The sequence below is a fragment of the Zootermopsis nevadensis genome, unplaced genomic scaffold (assembly GCF_977971745.1).
Source record: "Zootermopsis nevadensis isolate Lab colony 2312 unplaced genomic scaffold, Znev_1.0 Znev_ptg000013l, whole genome shotgun sequence".
In the NCBI taxonomy this organism is placed as follows: Eukaryota; Metazoa; Arthropoda; class Insecta; order Blattodea; family Termopsidae; genus Zootermopsis; species Zootermopsis nevadensis.
The window spans coordinates 2,662,996-2,687,153 of NW_028259145.1; the positions used below are offsets into that span (position 1 = coordinate 2,662,996).

A 24,158-nucleotide genomic window follows, 5' to 3' on the forward strand; every position below is an offset into this window, starting at 1 on the left:
AATATTGGGGGAGGAGTACAGATTTTTAAGCTCGTCATTATGCAGTTTTCTCCATGCCCCATCGTCTTCTCTCCTAGACCCAAATATCCTCCTCAACACCCGATTCTCAAACACCTGCAATCTATGTTCCACCCTCAGAGTGAGAGACCATGTTTTGCACCCATGACCGAAGTTCCCATTGTCTCTTGTACAGTGTTGCAAGCACTGAGTATGCCAGCCACATGCCTGACCTTCCAACATTACAAGCCCGCATCCATGATATGAACGAAGACGTAAGCGTGCGATAATGTCTAGCTTTATATAATGAATGGACATGATAAAACTGCAGCAAAAAGTTCATCAGTAATTCAACAAACTTCCATAGTCCTTGTTTACACACATTCCGTGCATCAAGATTCCAGGTTGTTGAAACAAAACTATTTGGTATCTGGAAAGTTATCTTTGGGAAAGAAAAGAGGCGTGTCATTTGAAAAGTGTACTACGGCTTTCAAGACGCACGCAGGCTGATGAATCCCGATCGCAAAGCTGCTGTAAATAATAAAGTAATTGGGTAGCATTTGAAAAATGTCTTTCTGAAAAGAAGTGACATTATGAATAAAAATATCAACTGTCACAGAAATGAATTCAAAACTAATATTTTTATTCTTATAAAACAAAATTCACATTATAAACAATGCATATCCATGCATATAATATAACATAACACTCGGTCACCTGCGTACTTAACTTTACAGGACCCTCATCTATTTATCAGTTATTTTATTTACACTGACGTGCTCTAAAGTAAAATAAGAATCAAAACACAAACCTATTATGAGAAAGATTCATGCTTCCTCCGCAACTGCCTGGGGGGTTACCGCCATTATTACTGTCCTGGTCAGGATTATGTGGGCCACGTCGAGAGGATGGTTGCTGCTTGCCCCCTCTTCTGCGCCTCTTGTCCTCATTCCACATTTCCTGTAGGCACTCGATATCATCGTATTTAACGAGCTTCACGAGGTCGGGGTGGAGTGACGGCAGAGACAAGAGATCAACAGCGGGCTGCAGTTTCTCTTCAGGCCTAGCGTAGAAAAGGATGTAGGGAGTGTCTGGAGGACTCCACGGAGGAGAATCACATGGGGCCACCAAAGAATCATTAAAAATTTGCCATGACAGAGTTTCATCACATGCTAATGTGTAGTAATGACCCGTGTCGATATCTGATCCCGAGTGGATCACCGCTGCGTATAACTTATATGACTGCCGGTACAACTCGATGCTCTCGGAGCAATGAACCCAGTGAAGAAGTTTCGCTCGCTCTCCTGTCTGAGAATTAAACTGGAAGCGTTTGAGTGTCAGCACAAGATGAGACGGTGGCTGTAAAATCTGTATTGTTCGCTGAGCATCCCGCAGTCCACCACATGAGTCGCAATGGTATTGGTTCTCCCCACTCAACTGTTCTGGTGATGTAAAGTAATCCAACAGATCCTGCATACAGAAATAATTGAATTATGAGTAATAATCATTAAACTAAATCAGCCTAGAAATTTACACTACAGTAAGGATTTATAGATAATGTATTAATTCTGTGTTATGCTATCAACATGGAATAAAGCCATTACAACAATAATTCAAACCAGCATGAAAAATGTACTTGAGCTACAACAAATAACTGGTACAGGCAGTTCAACATCTGGAAATATATACAGGATGATTCAAAAGGTTAGGGCCAAACTGAAGGAGCGTATAGCATTAAATATTTTAAAAAAACTGAATGTTTCTCTTTCAAAGTTACTGCTTTTTACCAAAAAAGTCTTTAATGGTTTGTCAAAACTTTACGTTTTAGGCCAAACAGAGCCCTTTCCACGTTCAAAATGTTTTCCTCGTCACGTTCACTAATATTATGTGCATAAAGGTACGACTTCACTTTTGCCAATGCAGCGTGTGCTTCGGCATAACTCGGCACAGCTTCGGGTTCGCGTTCGTTGTCTTCCTCTTCCTCACCACTCCCTACCCCTTCGCAAACAATAACAGGAAGAATGGAAATACTATTACTGCCGAACTCAACGAAACGTAGCTGTAGAAGACCCTGAACCACTGGAAACGAGATGAACCAGAAGAATGAAAAGTGTCGCCCGCCTTTCCTTTGTACTTATAATAAAAGCATTTGTGAAGAAATTCACACTGCACATGCCATCTGGCATCGCTGGAAATATGAGTGCACCCTAATTAAACTCGTAAAATTTCTGACAATGGGCACCGCCATTCACTCCAACTATCACCCCTGCACCGCTGACCCCTCATTCCAAAGAATGTGCTGGTTGGGCGACATAACAGGTTACCGCTACTGTGTATTCCAAAAACATTATGCGTCTTTCAGTATTAATTTATCTCTAAACCCAGCATTTTAAATTCTAAAAACATCGCGTAAATTTCGTTATAATTTCTCAGAAACGATCACTGTGGGAAAATTGTGGGCCAGGACTAAGATTTTTGAACGATCGATGCGATAAAACGATAGTTCGAGGAACAAAAGAAGCGGGAAAATGTAACATTATTTTATATGGGATGTATTCGGGACCGAACAAAACAGACGATGCATCCGGGAAAACGATAGTTCGAGGAACGATGGATAGAGGTTTCACTGTATTAAGCTAACCATTTAATCTTTATAGCTAACAGGGTCTCTTTGAGCGCCACTGTTCTAAATGTGTGGACATTAAAGTATATAGCTTCATGGCATAATTCTTAGCCAGAGAGACAACTGTATCTTTTAAATCCATTTGCAAACATTAGACAACTTACAAAATACCTACAAAATTTTAAGTTATAATTCTATTAATAAAAACACAAAAATATGCCAACATGATTTCTTAATATTCAAGAACTCTTTGGAATTTTTCATGATTCTTTGCCCCTTCTAGGCTACCAAACCATTACGAATTAGCTGAAAATACAGAAGTATACACATCTAAACTAACGTCATTCCACAATAAAGTACTTCTTCAATTTGTGAGAAGAGCAACATATGGTTCCATTACCTGAATATGCAGTTTGTGATTAGGACCGCAGTCAGGAGGAAAGGCAAGCGGGATATCTCGGAAGTGATCCGTATGAACCGATTCTGCTTTACACTGGAGGCACTTAAAACTGATGAGCAGGCGTCCCCCAAAACACTGCTGTACCAAGCTCTCATATGGAACAGGAGAAGATGACGTGGTCGCTTTCTCATCTCCACATACTGACTGTATCCCACTGTCCGTTGAAATTGAGTGGAAGTTGCTCAGCTGCTGCACATCATCCCCCGTAGCTGCAACATGAAATACACATCAGCTGACCTAGAGATATGCAGTCCGCCTTCTAACTAAACTAAAATAATTCCATGTTAAGTTCATACACAGATGGTGATAAGAATAAATCCTACTTGGGTCTGAATTATTTTACTGCTTGCAACTGTAATATATAATAAATATACAGTAAAACCTCTCTAAGTTGGACACTTGGGGTTCCACGAAAATGTGTCCAACTTACGGAAGTGTCCAAGTTCGCTTCCCCATCGCAAAAAGAAAAATTCCATTTCTGTTAACACAGTCTGAACTCGAATGCAAGCACAGTACTGACGGAGTTAAAACTGCGTCTTCTGCAATACTGTAGTCCAGTTAAGTGTTTCTCATCATGAAAGTGTTTAATCAAATGCCTTTTTAACATTTACGCATGAGGAATTTGCCACTTCGCATTTCATATACAAATTTTGTAGTGGAAATAATTGCTAACAGCTAGTTCCTAGCTGCTAGCAGTTTCAAATTGCATAGTTCACACTCAAATTTGTTTTACAATAAATAAATAAATAATTTTGAGAGACTGGTTCCTTCCTATGAGAAAATACAGAATGTGAGTAGCGATAGTGCAACAGAGAAGTTGATGTTCTTGGGTATTCACTGAAGCAAGCCCACATGTGAATGTACAAAGAATCTCTGCATAGATCATCGCGCATCGTGTTGTACCCTATATGCCCCTTCATAATTCTATGACGGACGTCACGATGTGCGTTACAACGGACGTACTTTGTACGGTCGTGTGGCCCCAGCCTAAGGTGTAAGATTTGGAGAAAACATGACAGTGCTTTAGTTTGACTGAAATCCCTGCATTTTTTATTGTCACACTGCAAGTTTCTTTCTTGCTCTCTTGAAGAAACCCTGTGGGGCAGTAGAAGCAAGCGATATCTAAAACCACGCCCTTTGCAGACATCTAGTATTTTAATTCTTTTAGCCTCAGTTAATCACTGCAGACAATTTAAATAAAAATAACACTTTTGATAAAAGTACTGTGTTTATAAAAAGATAATTTAAAGAATTTAAAATTATCTTTAACTGATAATTAAAAAAGTGTTTTTCTTTTAGAGGAAGTGAAGTAGGTTACTTTCTACTACTTTTGTTTACATATAAATGTGTATAAAATGCAAATGCTGATGTTAATACATTATAAACATGTATATATGGGTCTTCAAGGAGGCTATGAGGACATGTGGAATGCATGTGCAAGATAAGAGAAATTAATGTGTGGCAGTAAAGATAATGTCTTAAGGAAAAGATGGACGACATTAGTTAAAAATGAGAAGTTGCATTTAACCAAAAAGGGATGGCATGAATACAGATCAGCAGAAACTGCCAAAGAAAACAAAAATGAATTGAAAAGTGGAGTCGGGGGTAAAGGAAAGTGAATGTGTGTCCTTGCTGTCTCACCCTGTGTAACATCAGCCAGGGAGTGGGCCTTGTATTCCAGGGTGTTCGGATATGAGAGATCTTCTTCCGTCATCCAGCGTACCATAGCTCCACCTGTTGCTGCCTCCACGGAACTTGCCTTTGCTCCCCCATCTCCTGTACTTCCTAATACAGTTGATTCTGAACTTGTTGTGGCATGCATCTCTTGCTCATGCAAAACATCCAGCAAATACCTACATTCAAAGCATCATATAAAGATTCAAAACTTACCATGATCAATCACATACTCTGAAATTCCTCTTTCTAGATATAAAATCTTATAAAAATTTATTACATCTAAAAGGACCCATCGTTTTTATTAAATGGAGATCTTTGTTACAGTGAGGTTCAGAGTATTAAAATTTTTTCTGCCTACCAAACCCATCGACTGTGTTAATTCAGTCTGATATATTACGCACTCTTTTATACGAAATAGACAACGAAGGTGTCGACTTTATTTAACTGCATTATTTCTGAAATAACTGTATGGATTTCCATCAAATTTAGTAATCGGTTGGAGCAGTGGCTCCACACTAAAAGCTCTCCAGCAAATTTGATTTTGGTTTGCTTTGGTCCAATACAATGCCTACTTTACATGAAGCTCAAAATAAATTCTACAGATTTCCTAAAAAATGGCCAAGGGTATTTGTGTTAATATAAAGCACGTACCTAATTAGCCCTTTCAAGTCAAAATTATTAAATATTTAAAGTCTGAAGTACATGAGTTATACTTTATGGTAAAACAATGAAGAGAAAGATATTCACATCGATCAATTTCCTTTAATTGTGGGAATTATTTTTCCTGTTAAACTTGAAAGTGTTAATGTCTACAAATGTTACATAACACATTTTTATATGGAGATGGCTGTCTTCGGGGTTGATGCACAGTGTAGTATGGTAGAAATTTACCAACGTTACAGAGGTCCTTGCTGCCTCCATCATCAGGGTGATGATGAAAGGCACAGTATTAAATAACTTAATGCTTACATAATGAGGCAGGCCACTGGTCTGACTATAACCTATAGTCACTGCACTATATCACAGAGTTTTGTTCTGGTATACCAAAACTCTTAATAAATATTATCTAATAGTTTAATAAACAAGGAAAATAGAGCTGGGATACCCATACTTTCCCCATAGCCTTGAGTTTTATACATGAGCCCACATCTGGCTATGGGAGTTGAGGGAAGCCTTCACAAAAATTGCTGCAAAACCCATAATTTCTCAAAATCTGAGGTTGGCAGGCTAACTGCCACTTCTCAGGAAGTTTGATTACAAATCCTTCACTTGTTTGCACCAATACACGGCCATTTTTCGAACAGTAAATTCAACTATGCACGTGTCCTATAAAGTAACATGAAATGTAATGTTGGAAGAATATTTATATATGATACTTTTTCTTGAAGGAAATGTAAACTACAGTTTCACATAAAATTTCCTGAAAGTGCAGTACCTTCCGAAGACACAATTAACAAAACAGTGTCCCTTCCAAAACCCAACCCTTGGCGTTGTCATCATGCAGCGGGGGTAACGTCTTTGAAAGGTGAACGGAGCTCGGTCCACTGAGGTGTGAAGTATCGTACCAAGGTTGCATGGCACTGAGTCAATAATAGAAGTGTTGTTAATTATCTCTTTGGGGCATTGAGAAGTATCCCACTGTATCAATACCTTCCACATGCGGGTGGCTATTTTTTGTTCCCCAGCTCTCACGGAATGAAAATGGAACACAAGAATAAAAGAGTCCTTTCGATATTGAGTCTTCATCCGAAAGTTGATCCTTCTAAGCAGGGAGCCAGCAGTTCAGGCATATCACCTCACGGAGCTTACAGTATCAGCCAACCCAAGAAATGTGAGATGACAACTACGAGATCCTGTTATGTAAGCTAATGTACTTCATCGAAGGTACAGAGCTGTCAGTGGTTGGGTTGTAGTACTGTGAAGTCTGGTAGAAGTTTACCGATGTTTCTAACGGGCTACAACCCAGAAAAAGCCACTTTCATACTCGCTGCTGTAAGAAATCCTACAAATGATGAAACATCTCAACCACAACAGTTTGAGGATTTCTGATAATCGTCAATCTTCACATTCCACATATTTTTTAACTGAATCTGAATGTTGTTCCCATCATGTTTCTTTAACACAGTACACAATATCATCTGTTGTATTCGTACGCCGCAAGGTCATGTAAAGTGTAGAATTAACAGAGATTGATTTTCACTGAACACTTGGACACTGGGACCGTGGGTTTGAATCCTACTCAAGGCATGGACGTTTGTCCGCGTCTTTCTGTGTACAGGTAAAGGCCTTGCAACGGGCTGATCAGTCCAAGGAGTCCTATCAAATGTCTAACAGATCAAGTAAACTACCACATGGGAGTAGGCCAAGGACCACAGAAAAAAATTACACAATTAAATTTTGTGAGGGCTGTTCAAACAATAACAGGACTGCAAACACGAACAGTTATTTGAGAATAGAGAAATGGCACAATAGGAGTCTTGAATTTGGATCTACAACACAGCATGTACCATTTCAAGTGCAACTCAACAACAATCATATACTAGGGTACAAAAATGAAATCAAATGCAGGTCCACCTCCACATAGTGCTCTCCCAACCTCCTCCATAACACTCAAGTTTGAAGCGACCCTGGTTGCAGAATATGTTCATTCTCAAACATTACTTCACATCAAAATCATTTTTTGCTGTTTATGAAGTATTTATCAATGCACATCCTGACAAGTACTCAATTGGTTTCCCAGGTTGTTAATGGCTGATCAAATACGGTACTGAGTCAATACCATGTCAAGAACTCAAAAGAGGTTTCAAAGAGCTCAGTTACGCTGTATAAAGTGAAGCTTTTGTGGCGACTGAAGCTGATGAAAGACTCTCGGGTTACAAGCTGCGTCAGGTGGCTGAATGGTGAACATCTGCAAGCGCGCTACAAAGGATCAGATTTGTTATGCAGCAGCCGTGAGGATTAGAGCAGAGATTGTTCTTGAAATGTTGGCAGAAGATATGGTTTATTCACCATTCAGCCACCAGACGTGGCTTGTAACCCGAGAGTCTTTTATCAGCTCAGTTATGCATTTCTTCACAATATTACTGCTGATGAATAATGTTAATTACAATCCCACCACCACAAAAGAAAGTGCCAAATGAAAACTCCCAGCTCTATGATCCTGCAGAAAGTAGAAAAAAAAGTGCCAGAAAGATGATAATTTTGTTCATCAACTTTGGCACTGTGCATCAACATGCAGTGTCACATTTCAGATGAAAACAAAATAAAGGAGAAATGGTTATTCCTATTTGTCAAGACAATATACCACAAAATGTGCCAAGCTTTGATTTCAATATGCATCAGAGCTGTACCACATCCTACCTACAGCCTACACTTTAGCACCTTGTGATTTTTCAGCTCTTTCCATAGTTGAAGAAAGACTTCAGGGGCAGAAGATTTCCATAAATTTTAACATGCATTAAAGTGAGAGACGAAAAATGAAAGGTGTTGACAAGAATTGGTTTGGACCAAATTGTTCCACTGACTGGTCAAGCAATGGGTAAGGATTCTGCATTCCAAGGTATATAGAAACTCTGAAAAGAAACATGCTGATCTGAATAATTACATACGACTGGCCCACGACCACTTGTAACATTGCCACTCGTTACTTCTGATTCATTTATTTTCTTTACTGTTAAGGATAAAAAAACCTGTGATTCTATCTCGTGTTATTTGTAAACAAGTGTCACGCATGCTATCAACTTTAAAACCCTACCATAAAACGTTAAGTTTTCCAGGTAAAAATTGTGTTAGATACAAGCAGTTGCAAGAGAAAATGTATAAATAATATGGTACTATATAGTAATTTGTGTACGTTTCAATATAATTTATAACGTAAAAATATACTATTGTAACTTTCCATTTATGAATAACTAAAATTGGCTATTAGTTTTAAAAAAATAGCGTGAGGTGGTGTTTCTTGGCGCTTGGGCCTACCACGAAAACTATTCTTTGCCTGAGGGAGGGAATTACATTACTGTAGGCAGCAGTGAATAGAATTATAATCTCACGTGAGGAACTCGGAACTGTCCTGCTGGTAACCGGGCTGAAAGAATGGTGGTTTTGCCACAGCCAGCAGCTTAGCAGGGGTGATGGCCCGACGTTGGGAGTGAAGAAGAAGCGCAAAAAGAGCTTGAAGTTTCGAGAGTAATGGCTGTGACCGAACACCACTATCCAAAACTGTAGAGCAAAACCTGTGAAAACAAAAATAACCAGGTAACAATCAAGTTTCTATTTTAATAACTTAAAGACTAAATGACTATGAAACAGCAACCAAAAGAGAGAAGGAAGAGAGGGAGACCGAGACCAGGATGGAACGACAGAATTACAAGAATCATGAAAGAGTGGAAACTACCTCCGGAAGGATGGGAAAATAGAGAAGAATGGAGGAAAATATTAGGCACCGGAAGACCGAAGTAACAGTCAAGAAACAGAAGAAGATCAAACTAGGAGACATGGAAGATCAAATCTCATCTTTGGCCATATTAATAACAATCTTATACATTTAGTCTCAACAATAAGATAAGCAGAACTGCTTGATGCATTACAAAGTTTTATTTGTTCCCTAGTACATCAATATCAGCATAATTATTGTACAACAAATGGATCTGAAAACTTCATTTTCACATCTTAGGCAATCTCTCACCCACCTTCTTCCAAAAAGGAAATACGGATAATTAATTTCACTGCCAGAACATGTTCATTAATGCTTGACCTCACATATAATGGATTTACTAGGCACTGCAAAGACTGCAGTATTGCAAAATACTAAGAAAATTCATATTATGCAATACTAAACAGTAATTACCAGAAAAATAACATTTTTGCGTTGTGGATACGCACTGAGCATCCACTACCCGTGGAAGTCTGACCGATCTTGTAAAATTTCACCGATTACCCAGCAGCCCTGCTTGCTATGTGCACTTGGAATCTCTCCCTCATTTAGCCTTATCCAGTCTCCAAGACTCTCTTTTCCAAATAAAGCAGCAAAAGAAGTTGGGCAAGAGTTTATTAGTTGGACAGACGTTTCCACTGTGGAATAAGCGGGAGTCAACAGCAGCAAAGTCGTGCTGGTGAGAACTAGTGGATACTGAGCCAGTGTCGTGCACGTGAGAGAAGAAGTGTTTTTTAGAGACCGACAAACTGAAAGATGTGAAGAGTAACTAACAGAGAACTTATTATTCAGGTGATTTAAGTCCAGTGGTGAAAATAAACCTGTCTCTTGTTGTCAAGAACCCACAGTTAATCACTGATCTACATTACAATATCCTATCACAGAAAACCACTTAGCAGGCTCCATACATATTCAACGCAATTACAATTTACTATGGAAATTGGGAATTTAAAATTCTGTACTACGAGGCTGTTCGCAAGAGTAACTACAGTTTACAGTATAGTTTAGTAGTACGCTACTGTAATGCATGGTCCCTTGAACTATGCATATATCATGATGTATGGCTTATGTTAAAGTCAGAATGGTAGTAGATATAATCTCAGAATGTCGCGCCCATGAAGGAAGTGAGCTCCAAACTGGGGCTCTGGCTTGTTTCTAACACAAGTTTACCACACTGTATTCAACAGATATATTATGTTGGTTTAATATTTCCTGATTTTTTTTAAAAGATATCAAAGTCCTATTCACATACACAGAATAGGAAGATATACTGTTCTTTCAGCCCAGCCCGAGATAGAAGCAGTACGTTCTTTAGAAACGTCGGTACCTCCCTGCAAGTCCACATGGCACTACAACCCAAAGGACCAACAGTCACAACAGGGTTGATTAAGCTCTTAATAACTTCCAAATTTAAGCAATTTTCAAATTTAACAGATTCTATTTCACAGAAGTAATGACCTGATTAACATTTTGCGGTGAACATTAATCATGCAACTGTGATACAGCAGATACTGCTGCCTGCACAAATGGTAAAGTTTCTCCCTCCCGGATTACTATGTCCTGTAAACTCTGTTACATCCTCACTTTGCAAACAATTCTACATAACGCAGTGTTTAATTATCCAGGCTTTGTCCAAGTAAATTATAAGGTGCCCTTTGGAATCAAATTCCGTATTATTTAGGCTTAGTGAAGCGTCTTTCATCACCTGTTAAAACACAAATGAGGGGCATAAAGAAACAAAATCCTAGCTTCTAACCTGTGAGTCATGAAGAGGGCTTGTAACACACAATTCATGTAACAGGTGTTTCCCAAGTTGTTCAAGCCCACACGGTTTAAAGATGAACGTTCTCTTGACTTATGATTTTCAACATAATAAAACTGTCCACCAATCAACCAGGCTGGCATGTTCTCAGGTGCAAACTCCCCTGGAGGAAGGAATGATGAACAGTCCTGCCAACAAGAGCAAAATACAACTCAACTGCTATAATCTTATCTCTCACATATAGCATCTGCAATATTATAAAAATAATAAAAGATTTCCCGTCACAAAGAAAGAGTAGACGTAAGAGGTTTTTAAAAACATTTTATACTAAAAAAATATAAAACAAAGCTGCACATAAAAACTAAAATCAGAAAGTACTTATCTCTGCAGTGTATTAATAAGTAAACATCTGTTCCGCTGCACTAAACCGTCTTTTGTTTCAGTGCACTGTTTCCACAAAGCACCGCATAAAAATTACGTAAAGTATAACAAAAAAAAAAATTTTAAATCTTTGCTAAACTCAATATAATATAATTTAATGCAGTGCAATCACAAATATAATATTATATGTAGGTTATAATAACTGTTGCGCTGTACAGAAGTACATATACGTAGTAGGCTATGGATATATTATCACCAGCCAACACTTACCTATTACATACAAAACATTTATAAATTACACAATATAATAAATACTGTCTTTGGTACAATGTGAAATGCATACTGTATGAATACGTCAACCATACATCCTCCTGTTGTTATCTAAGTGTCATGAAACAAGTAACTGAACAGCTAAAAAAGAGTATGGAAGAGGTACCGTGTTCGTTAATCAACACAAAATTTACTGTTACCTAGTCTCGTTAGAATGACTAAACCACGAACATTAAGACGGACTGGATATTTAACACATAACGGGGTATGCGTCAGTCACTGCCTTCAACAAATTGTACGGCTTGTAACAGATGTATTCTTTGTTTCATTATTTTATGCATTTCACTGACTTTGATTTTCATATATTACAAATACAAATATATTTTTGCAAAGTACTACAGACATCACACTACACAGAATCAGAAATAATTTATTTTTGTATTTAGTTAAATGTTCTTAACAGAGAATTGATCATATACAAGAGGCAGATATTAATTTGATCTTTTCTCTGTGTAACGTACCAATTTTAATAATCGAGCAGTATTTAAGGAAATAAATTCAATCTGAGTTCATGTAAGTAGGTTTTGTATTTGATTGACACAAACTAAATTTGCCTTACAAACTTTAATGTAAACTCTAAATATCAAGTTCTTTCAATGTGTGTTCCAGCAGTTTCACAGGTGAAACCTGTGGACAGACACAGAGACGTGGCTTCCCTTACATCCATCTCATAAACTTTGTACAGGCAACTCTCGGTTTACGAACACTCGCTACAATGAACGTCACAATTCATTCAAAATTTCTTAAAGTTGCCAATAGTTCCTTATAAAACGAAATGCCAAACGTATAGCGAATTTAATTGGAAGATTTAAACAAATATACTTTTAAAAATTGCATCTATTACAATAATTATCAGAAAATTATTATATGGTAATTATACTGAACTGTTCTTGGTTAATAAAATTAATCTAGCCAGTAAAAAAGTTGACAGTGGAACCACGGTTCTGGAGAATCTGACGTAAATACGTCTCTGTAACGTAATAATTCTTATATAGGATAAGTACTTGTGATATTCTAAAACGTTTTTACCTGCACAAAATTATCTAGTCTACGACGCACTTCTTCTACAAGCGATTCACAGCTCAGCTCTTTCAGCAATGACGAAAGCGGATTGTTGCGGCAATAATGTAACACAACAATGCCGAGTAAACAGATGATGCAACAATTAAGTTTCTTAGGTAACATAACAATGCATGCAGGAATTCACATAAAAGCTGACCATTGTTGTCAGTCCATATTTACACATTGTTGATATGGATCTTACACAACTTTGTTATGCTTCTTTGCGGAATAATCCTTACGCATAGACGTATTTATGTCAAAAACATTGGTTTACATGCCATGCCACGTAGAATGTTTTCTCGTGGGAAAGAAATCGGTGATTCCCCCTATTATAACATAATAGTATTGTACAGACTATTTGATGTTTAGTACATGGTTTTAATGATTTAAAATGGCTGCTAACGTATACGATACGTATCGTAAAAGCTCAGGAATGCAAGATACACATAACGAACAGAAACGTATAACGAACGTCTTGGAACGGAACTCGTTCGTAGACCGTGAGTTGCCTGTATAGAAAAATACCCAGTTTTAAAACAAAATTATTCAGAGTTATGGCACCTTCAGTGCTCGAATCAATGGATCATACATGTTGTCATTTCTTGGAAACGCAGCGACCATAGCGCAGCTCATGTTCACCACCATCTGGAGACATGTACGACTTGAATCAGAATTTTCAAGGACCAACTGTGCCATTACGGTAGGCACCTGATTCACTACCTGCAACAAACAACGCAGTACCCGGTGAGAAAAATTCTTGATTTGAAACACTTACGATGGACATGTTCTGAAAAAGTGTGTAATGCTGCACACCATTTTGTAATGTATGTCTACCATATGTAATAGAAAAGGTAGGACCTTCTTGGCACTGTTTGTGGCAACTGATATGGCAATGGTGGTCGTGGTGACATCGGTAATGCCACTGGCGCTTGGTAGTGCTGACTACATTGATTTAAGGATGATGGGAAGGCCTGAAGTCAGAGCTCTATCTCAGCAAGCTGAAGTCAACCCAGCATCTGCTCCTAAAGTATGTGATTCTTGCAAATAAATTTGTCTACAATAAGATTCAAACATGGAACATTTAAATTAGAATGGCTATAAACAACAAATAATACATGATAATACATATGCTAATGCTGACCATTACTTTCTGCTCATTTACGGAAAGTTTGCGGTGCAGCATACGGCGCAAAGTTCGCTGCAGAACAACCCAAGCGTTAGTAAATTGGAAAATATGTACTGAGCAGGGTGAGTAACTAGTACTGAAAAGCAATACACTGTTATTTTATACCAAAACCATTGCTTTCATTTAAATTACCCTCATAAGCATAATTTTCTATACTAGATTACCATCATAAAATACCTTGTGGAAAACCTGTGGAGAGTGCCTGGATGATGCAATCATACGCCACACAACGTCTATGACACCAGATCGGACAACGGGAAGCATTATAGCGGCAAACAAATACTCCACAGTGGCCAGAGTCACTTCCATCAACACATCAAAATGCTGCTTAGTCTCTAGGCCGTCGATCAGGGCTAGAACCCAGGGACTGAGTAGTGTGGCACGAGGCCAACAACAAAGCCACTGACAGAGAGTGTGGAGTGTACGGAAATGGCCCTGACTGGCCTCTAAAATAGCTGTCACATATTTTGGGATGAAGTGTGGCTCCACCAAATGCAGTATTGCTGCCAATGCAGGGCAGGGCTCAGTTGGGCGGTCAATGATTGTTGCATGCAGAACTGCAAGGCATCTGAACATAAGCTGTTCATTACTTTTCCCTTCTTCCCCCTTCCAAACTCTGATCAGCAATGCTTGTACGAACCCCATCTGGAACCAAAAGTATTATATAATTAATTAATAAATTGAATTTATATTTACATGTATGTGAGGTTTGCCAAATGTACACTGATGCAGGACAACAAAATCACTTACTCAATTCGTAACTGTAAAAAATTTAAGATATTTTACGTAAAAATCTGCAAGTCTTCTCTAATCTCCCAAAAGGACTCATCTTACATCTGCTACATAATGAGCAAACAAAACAGTTTAAGTAACACAACATTTATCGCTCGGAAATAACATCACAGTAAAATCTCCATAAAATTTACTTGACAAACTAGTGAATACAACACCACACCACATTCTATTTTGAATCATTCCTGCCCTTGGTAGCACAGACTCTTTGACAGGGCTCAGGAAGCGACTCTAAAGGATAAATCTGGGCGCCAGTGCTTTGTCGGTGAGATGATAATACTGTTGATAACACTGTATGCTGAACTCTGTACGCTAATTTCTATGATCTAAATAAGGAGTCACAAGATTTTAAGTCCGCTTACTATGATCCTCAGTCACAGAGCGGATTTCGCAGTCTGTGAGCACAACTTACGTGCCTTCTGAAATCCTGGTCAATAAATCTTCTGCAGCAATTCCCTGATTGTGATTGGGTACTTCAAATACACACCTCTTGCCTCTGGTAGGTAACCTGTGTTGTCTTGACCTTGCCATGTTCAGTCCTGGTCTTTCAGATCATTTCACTTACGAGGGTACGTGATAATTTACAAAGTAAGCATTTTCCAGAGAGTCTTTCTCTACAGTGAAGTGTCTTTCAAGAAGAGCCTAATCCAAACTTGGTTGTAAAACAGTCCAACTGTTCCCAATTCTCACAACTTTTGAAAATCAAGGAGACTGTTTCCCTACAGTAGATTTTTTGGTGGCCAAGTTCACTTTTACTCTCCTTAGGCCTTCCACACAATCTCTTCCCCAGTCATTCACCAAACCATTTCATGTTCCTGCCCCATGGCGGATGATCGAACGTCAAGATTCTAAGCTCCATGCTATTGCAGTGTAAACATCACTCATGGGAAAAGTTTATTGTGTGTCTAACTACAAACCTTGCTCAGTTGTATGGGAACATTTGTGATGAATATCAAAAAAATATACTGCTAATTACAGCTGCCTGATTTAAAGAGTCATGAGTAACACGAATCATTATGTGCTACTGTTCAATATGGCAACTGGTGTGTGTGGGCTCATCCATGTTCAGCACCACAAGCTGAATACAGATATCAGTGTCTCTGTCATCCAACCCGTTTCATCCTCACCTTCAGATGTGGCGCCATGTACTAAAAGTCTCCCAGCAGTAGACTAGGAGCAGGATGCTGGAGATATGCCTAGGCAACAACAGTGGGTGGTGGAAAGTATACACTGCACTTTGTAAATCTGAGAGCAGCTGCGAATATCTGTACAGCAACAGCTTGTACGTTACGTTGCAGCTGAACGACACAGAAATGTACGCTGTCTTGAAAAGAGATGATAATACGAGGCGCGTCCACAAAGTAAGTTTCCCACTCGTCCCACAGCTAGCAAACCTTATATTGCGCGAAGCGACTGTGCGTACGTGATAGAGCAATGATGTAGCATGGCGCATGCACTAACGGCACTTCCCGCGTTCTCACAGTAGCATTGTTGCAGCTGTTGAAGATGGAGGTTCTTATTCCAGCTCCCGCCGACTGTGAAGTGCGGTCAGTGATAACGCTAGGCCGCACACGGCTTGACGGACAGCAAGTCTCCTGCAGGAGTTCAGCTGGGAGGTGTTTAATCATTCACCCTACAGCCCGGACCTCGCTCCCAGTGATTTCCATCTTTTCCTACACCTCAAGAAATTCCTGTCCGGTCAGCGTCAGCGTTTTGAGAATGACAGAGAGGCGGAGATGGTTGTCACACAGTGGTTCCAATCCCAGGCGGCAGACTTCTACGACACAGGTATTCAAAAGTTGGTCCCACGGTATGACAAATGTCTCAATTCCGGTGGCGAATATGTTGAAAAATAGCTGGACACTTGCTGTATCTGTTGCAATAAATATTTCCATGAAATTGTGTTTTGTTTCTGTAAACGGCCCCAGGGAAACTTACTTTGTGGACGAGCCTCGTATCACAATTTCGCCTATCACCAAATCGTGCTCAAGATCGTATTCTAATATCGAAACTTGCCGACACTATCAAACTGACGGGTTTTATTTTTAAATCACTGTGTGTCTATTTATTTATTGGTGCCATTAGAAAATTCTTAACATCCAACATTTTAAATGTCATATTTCTTGCTGCTACATCATTTTTAATTTGTGGACAAATTAACTTAACTGGGTTAGGAACATGGTTATCTTCTGGGATTTTGCACCATGTAGTCTGGTACATACTGAAAGACACTTCAGAGACACTCACTGCCTCCATCACACACTTGATGATGGAGACAGTAAGCCGAGATCACAGACGAGTTCATCGTGGGATTGCATATTCTGTGAGCCAATGACGTGTCTGTGGATGTAAGGTGGTTCATACCACGGAAAGAGGACAGATCCCTGCTGGTGAACCTACGGGGCCTTAAAAATATATGTTGAGAATAAATCAAGAAGTAAAAAGCTGTGAAATGTAACACTACGTGCTGCACGATACACGCATGGCAAGTATTCAACCTGCAAAGGAAGCTGACAGGCACAAAATGAATGATGTAAAGAAAGCTTTCGGAGAGCAGTAATGAGTAGTGGAGTGAATATGAAAGGAGGGGATAGCACAAGAGACCCTTTCTCAATTCGTCAATCACTGCTCGGAATAGCAAACTTTGGCCATTTTTAAGATTATGAAGATGCATTAATGCCAAAGGCAATTTGAATTTGCCTATTACTTAATTCATTAATCCCAAAACCTTAAAGGTAAAATAATTTTTTGTTTCATTCTAAATACTGTATACTGGATTGGATTCAGGAGAATGTAGAATAAATCTGATGCTTTTTAATTTTCTTATGTAATAAGGGTAAACAAAACACTACTACATAAGCATGTCCTCTAGTTAATGGCCTAACTTATATAAATCGACACATTTATTGGGTTGACCAATGGTTAAGAGTACAATAAAAGAAATCATTAGTTAATCATAATTTTTCATGTCCGTAAATCACACACTGCATATTAATTTTAACATGGAAAGCACCTCCAATCGTTTAAAATGTTGTGCTGCACTGAGGATAATCTATACAAAATTAGCCATTCTTCGTACCTGTTTAACAAGTTGTGACACCTGTGCAGGTTGGGCCTTGGGCATAGGTACCTCTGCAACATTTGCTGTCACAACTTCACAAAGCCTTGCTCGTTCATCAGCTACAGGAATGCAGCGTGGATGTTCGCACAGAAGCTTTGACACATTTACAAGTACATTGATGTCGCCATGGACATTCTCTCTCAAAAAGTCTGTGATAAGGTTTCCTACTGCTACTTCCATGGCTAGTAAAAGAAAATAAGAAACTATGAAAGAAAGGAGACTAGAAGGAACAATCTGGATGTGAAACAACACTTTTCATTCTGTCACAATATTTTGTTACATTAAGAGCTAAATGCAGATTCTTCTCTCAGGTATTTCTTGAAATAAATTGTACTGAAATAATGGATTTTCTTAAATGATACCTAACAACCACTTAGCACTTGTAATTATCTGCATATTAGATTAACGAAGTGTCCTTTCTTCAGACAGATTTTTCTTAAAATTAACTTACTGAAACAATGAAAATGCTTATTTAATATGACAGTCTTCTGAAATACAATGAGCCGGGATAGCTCAGTCAGTATAGTGACTAGCTACGGGCTGGACGGCCGGGGTTCGATCCCCGCCGGGGGCAGAGGATTTTTCCTCTAGCCTCTGCGTCCAGACCGGCTCTGGGGCCCACCCAGCCTCCTATCCAATGGGTACCGGGGTCCTTTCCCGGGGGTAAAGCCGGCCGGGGCGTGATGCTGACCACTCACCCCCATCTAGTGCCGAGGTCAAGGAAGAGAGGAGCTATACCTCCTCTCACCCCAAACGCCTACATGGCGTATAGTGGGACAGACTTTAAAACTTTTGAAATACACATTCTCATTGGAAAATGTTTTAATATTTCCTCCTGTGAAACTGGAATGTGACTGCTAAAAGCACCAAACAGCTGTCAAGCAGCAAACCAGTGATGGACATAGGTTGCTTATGAATATGCATTTAAACTGCAGTGAAGAAATGAAACAGTGATAAAAACTGATTCCTCGCTGCACTTTACAAACCAATTATGGTCGTACAGCAACCATAAAAATGCAAATACAAATTTTTACAGGTTGTTGTTACCACATAGACAAAAACCGTCACAAAGAAAGTCTCTTTCAAATGCAAACAAATAAAATCTGATTTAAATTGAGAAATGATCCTTCCTGTATATGTGTGATGTCGTGTTATCCTAAAATGTTACATACCTTGTGAGGACATTATGCTGAGGCTCCAAGAAACAAGAGCAGGCACCTCTGCTCTATTATAAGACGATGCATTAAATCTCAGAAATTTCTCTAGCGTGGCAACATTCAGCAGCTCTGATATTGTGCTCTGCTGGAAATCTTTCAAATGTTGCAACACTAACCATCCCACTGTTACAACCATTGGTCTGTCCCCCTCCAGCACCCATCTACAATCCAACGGCGATGAGCAAATAAATACACAGTACACAAAAAATAAATAAATAAAATTAAATGTAAATACATATTTACAAAGTGAAATCTGATTATAAACCCAAATTTTATCTATCTAAACTACAACAGTACATACATTTAATTATTCGTGTTTTTTTCCGTCTAATCACAATTGTATATAAATAAAATTATACATAAGATATTAAAATATCACTTACATATTTGGTACAACTTTTTACCTAAAACTTAATTACTGTTGTTGTGTAACTTCTGATGATGTTTACTTCCAAATTCATTGGAGTGAGGGTATATTTTGAAGTGATAGTGGTTTAACATTGGCCGAGGAAGTTTTATTTTATAAGATTATAATTTTTAACTTTTAACTTTACACCTGAAGATGGTTCAATGTAACCGAAACATGTAGTAAAAAGATGTACCAAATATGTAAATTATATTTTAATATCTTATGTATAAATTTTATTTATATACAATTGTGATTAGACGGAAAAAAAACACGAATAATTAAATTTTAATTCACAATATGACGCAATTATATCAACTTAGTACATAAATTGTTAACACTTAATACAGCAATCCTGTCTCATATGTGGAAGAAGCAGGGTTCAATTCTCTACCCACAGGCCAGATAGCCGGACTGGAGTTTTGTATCACATTCCCAGCCTTTCCAGAAAATGCTGTGACAGTGTCTTAAGGCTAGACAAGACCACATCCTTCCCAATTCATGATCCAGAAACCATTCTACTCTAACATAACTTCATAACACTGCAACTGAAAATTTAGTCAAATAAACCAAGAATTATATCTAATATGGCATATCTACAGGGTGATTCAAAAGGTTTGGGCCAAACTGAAGGAGCGTATAGAGGGACTCAGAGAGAACAACTTTCGAATAGGAATCCACGTTCTCCGAAGTTATCCTGAGTCAGTCGAGGCCATTGAAGGTAGGGAAGTCTGATAACATACCGCTGAAATAATCGTACTTTGCTATTCATCTACTAGCTTAATTTTGTTTTTTATTAATGTACAAGGATTACATTAGCAATATTACAAACCAAATTCTGTCTGCTTAAGATAAATGCACAGTATAGCATGACACAAAATTAAACAAGAAACAATCACCCAATACAGAGACACTCGTTGTGCAATACTTCAGAAATATTCATTTTATGGCAGTATATATTTTTATTTATTATTTCAGTCTATACACAAACTTAATTTTTAAATGTTGTTGTTAAAATTAAAATTAAAATTTAGCGCTTTTCATCGTTATTACAATGTTACATTTCAGCGCTTATTATTTTACGACATGTTTCGATGCTATTGCATCATCCTCAGGTTTTTATTGTTATTTTCTTCTTTAAAACTAATATATATTTATTAATGCAACCATTTATTGATTTTATTTGTTTTGTAGATTTCTTTTTGTAGGTATTCCTTTTGATCTTCGTAGTGTTTTGCATATTTTTGGTCAGTTGTTCATTATTCAAGAGTTGTAATGTGTGGTGTGTGCGTCTGTGATTGGATGATGACTATCCATGACTCATGGATAGTCAAAAGGAATACCTACAAAAAGAAATCTACAAAACAAATAAATCAATAAATGGTTGCATTAATAAATATATATTAGTTTTAAAGAAGAAAATAACAATAAAAACCTGAGGATGATGCAATAGCATCGAAACATGTCGTAAAATAATAAGCGCTGAAATGTAACATCGTAATAACGATGAAAAGCGCTAAATTTTAATTTTAATTTTAACAACAACATTTAAAAATTAAGTTTGTGTATAGACTGAAATAATAAATAAATATATACTGAATTTCAACACAAACATGACGCATCTAAACTACAAATTTTATGGCAGTTTCAACATCCCCAAGGTTTGTCAATATTAAATCTACAAACTGCAATATTACTCATCGCACCCAAAATGATATTTTAGTCTGAAGGACACATTTGTATTAGATATAAACAGTGAAATAAAGTCATACAATAATGTATGAACAAAACGTCTGGCTCCATATTTGGGAGGTACTAATTTTAAATCCTGACCAGGGACTGGGAACCTGACTGAAATTTTTCATAGTTTTCCTTAGTGTCTCCAGGGCACTTTGGAGTAATACTTTAAAACTGTCCATGGCTACATTCAATTCATGAATAACAATCATCCTCTCATATAATGCTATATAACCTGTACAATTAAAAAACATAATTTTACAAATGAAGAAACAAACACAATTTTTTTAATTCTGAGTTACGCAGTAACCACAATGAAATTTTTAGCTGTACTCTTTAAGTCCATTTCACTCTCAATGTCCAAGTGGTCACAACTGATGACAGCACAAAATCAAAATCAAAAGATTTGCTGGGACTTTGAAGGTTAATCACTCTAAGAATATTTAGTGAACAGTAAAAACTATGAAGCTCCTAATTATGCATTTCTCTTTCCGCCTCACTTCATCTCTCTTACATCCAAATATTTTCCATACTACCATGTTCTAAAACACTCTTAATCTGTGCGCTTCCCTTAAAATAAGACAGGTTTCACACCCATACAAAACAACAGGTATATTTCAGTGTTAAATTTCAGTGGTTTCTGAGCTGATACATGAAGAAGACAGTTACATTTTCCCCACAAGGAAGCTTATTATTCCTTATCTTTATCTACAGAAGGAACACTGAACATATCATTTGCCAAAGAACTACATCAAGCAAATCAATCAATGCCAGCATGCAATGAGTGTTTCAACATCTGCAAAGGCCAATGGGTTTAAGAGAAAATACAAAGTGAATCCTTTACATAAGGTAATTATTTTGAACAAGTAAATACTCTACTGTCATTTCAACCACTGCCTTACTCTTCACCTCCTTTGTTCTGCTGGCACCATACTAAGGAACTAAAAATCTATTCAGAAGGATTCTGACAATGGAGTAATATAATCTGGAATGTTGGGTTCCTGGACTATGACCATCATCTGATGTTATAAAAATTATTGAAGAATGGTTCTGTCCTCGTCTTCAGGTGTGGTTAAGGGGAAGGGTACCTACTCTGTTAGAATAAACTAATCTCAATCCAGTGGCTAAGATTAGCTCATTCTCCTTCACCACACCATAAGATAAAAACAGATCCAGTCCTCAAAACATTATATAGTTTTATAACATCAGACAATGAACAAGGTACAAGTTACATGTAAAAATAGCCAACTCAACCACATTAACATTTCATTTTAACACCTACAATTTCCTCTACTGAACTCCACATTTTTTACACAATTTTTAAGCTTTCACAGTAAATAGAATCCTTTCAGGCCATCAGCCATGTCAAGTGGTCAATGTAACATATAATTTAAATGGAGATGGATGTTTTACTTTGACCCAGGCATGGTAACCTGTGACAAACATGCTTAAGCAGTTCAGTAAAACACCAGTAAAAAGCACTTGACTTCACCCCCTACTGGCTATAAGTACTAATTCCAGGAAAGAAAATATAGATGTTTGAAGTAACCAGCCACATTGAGCATAGCCAAAGGTAAGGCTGAAGATGCTGAACAAAACCTGGACAAAGAACTTGCATATACATAACATAATTACTTTCTGTATATATTGTATTTATAAAAAATTGTAAATACTGCGAAAAATATGACAAAGACTTTTCACAAATAAAAAACTGATTACCTCATGCAAGAAAGCACGCACTAAGAGGGCAAAGACTTCAAATGTCGGAGACCGTAAAATCTGGTCACGAAGCCAGATAGGGTTCGACACGAAGACTGACTGACATCGTCAGTCGCAACGTGAGTTGGACTTCAAGCCAGTCACATGAATCCCTGGTGATGGAGATGATTCCATACACGTTGGTATCGTTTCACTTGACCCGGCAGACGTCCCCGTAGGAATATGAGTACACATACCTTCATAATTATTTTAGGATTATGACATTAGGGGCTCAACTCATTTTGAAACATGTAACAGCTACAAACCTTACACCTAGATCCAACGTAGTGACACAACATTCTTGGCTTAATTCTTGGTTTGCTCGTAGTGTTTTTGCTATCAATAGTTCCTTCATTTTGTCTGACATATTTACGGACACTATATTCTGCAATACGTCAGGAAGCATTGTTTGTACCAAAAATAAATTTCAGTCTATGAGTACAATGTGCTTTATTACAAGTTACATTTCACATATTACACTGCTCGTGCCAACACAACAAAACAACACAGAAACGAAATATCACCGTAGCAAAGTAAGGGTCGGGCCAACACTATAAACCAACACAGAAACGAAACATCACCGTAGCAGAGTAAGTCAAGGAAGAAAATATACACACTATATTCCACAGATTATAAACTTACTATTCGTCTTTCTCGTTTGTAGACACAATGAGGCGGCACTTATTATCAGTTCTGACTTACGATGCTACGTTCTTTAGCTATTGAAACTCATTTTTGGGGTCCGGGAGTCCCAAGTGATGAGTTTTTCGCAGGTGAATTATGTTTATTTCAGAGGGCTAGTTGCAATGTGGAGACCTCATGGAATGTTTGTTGTTTTGGGGAGGTGGGGTTGACTTGTTCCAGTTTTCCCCAGAATTTGTACTCTTATGTGTAAAATGTGTGTGGTTCCACATGTTTATCTTCCAATTACGAAGGGTACGGGTTTTCTTTCGAGGTTGGTAGGTTTTACAAGGGAACCCAGTTGATTGTTGCTCTCCCATTTGACTCTTGACATTTTGGTCAAAATATTATTTGACACTGCTGTTCTTTTTTTAAAAAACTTCAAAGGTTAAAAAATGTATGACAGCCAGGAAATGCAGTACTTCTAGGGCCAGTGACACCAGAGTAGTATCACCACATAAAGCAATTTGTGGACCAAAAATGGGTCATTATGAAGGTATGAGGAAAGTAAAGATTATAACTGTGCCAGAGAACTG

General features: G+C 37.9%; 1 protein-coding gene across 1 annotated transcript; it reads right to left on the bottom strand.

The window, feature by feature from the left end:
- Window positions 1–619: 619 nt before the first annotated feature.
- Window positions 620–23,497, bottom strand: DUBAI (Deubiquitinating apoptotic inhibitor). The gene is made up of 10 exons (XM_022085686.2): window positions 23,208–23,497; window positions 18,996–19,201; window positions 17,782–18,005; window positions 14,088–14,555; window positions 13,286–13,444; window positions 10,946–11,139; window positions 8,807–8,989; window positions 4,722–4,933; window positions 3,021–3,289; window positions 620–1,467 (listed from the first exon to the last, which is right to left on the bottom strand). The coding sequence occupies exons 1-10, from the start codon at window positions 23,345–23,347 to the stop codon at window positions 796–798; spliced, it is 2,727 nt and encodes a 908-aa protein (XP_021941378.1). The 5' UTR covers window positions 23,348–23,497; the 3' UTR covers window positions 620–795.
- Window positions 23,498–24,158: the final 661 nt, after the last annotated feature.

What these genes read in the sequence shown, in the direction of transcription:
- DUBAI (XM_022085686.2), bottom strand. Translation starts at nt 23,347, where the DNA reads ATGCTTCCTGACGTATTGCAGAATATAGTGTCCGTAAATATGTCAGAC. An exon ending in ACGTTGGATCTAGGTGTAAG is followed by an intron (nt 19,202 to 23,207) that starts GTTTGTAGCTGT and finishes GTTGGATTGTAG; the next exon opens with ATGGGTGCTGGAGGGGGACA. An exon ending in GCCCTCTTCATGACTCACAG is followed by an intron (nt 8,990 to 10,945) that starts GTTAGAAGCTAG and finishes TTGTTTTCACAG; the next exon opens with GTTTTGCTCTACAGTTTTGG.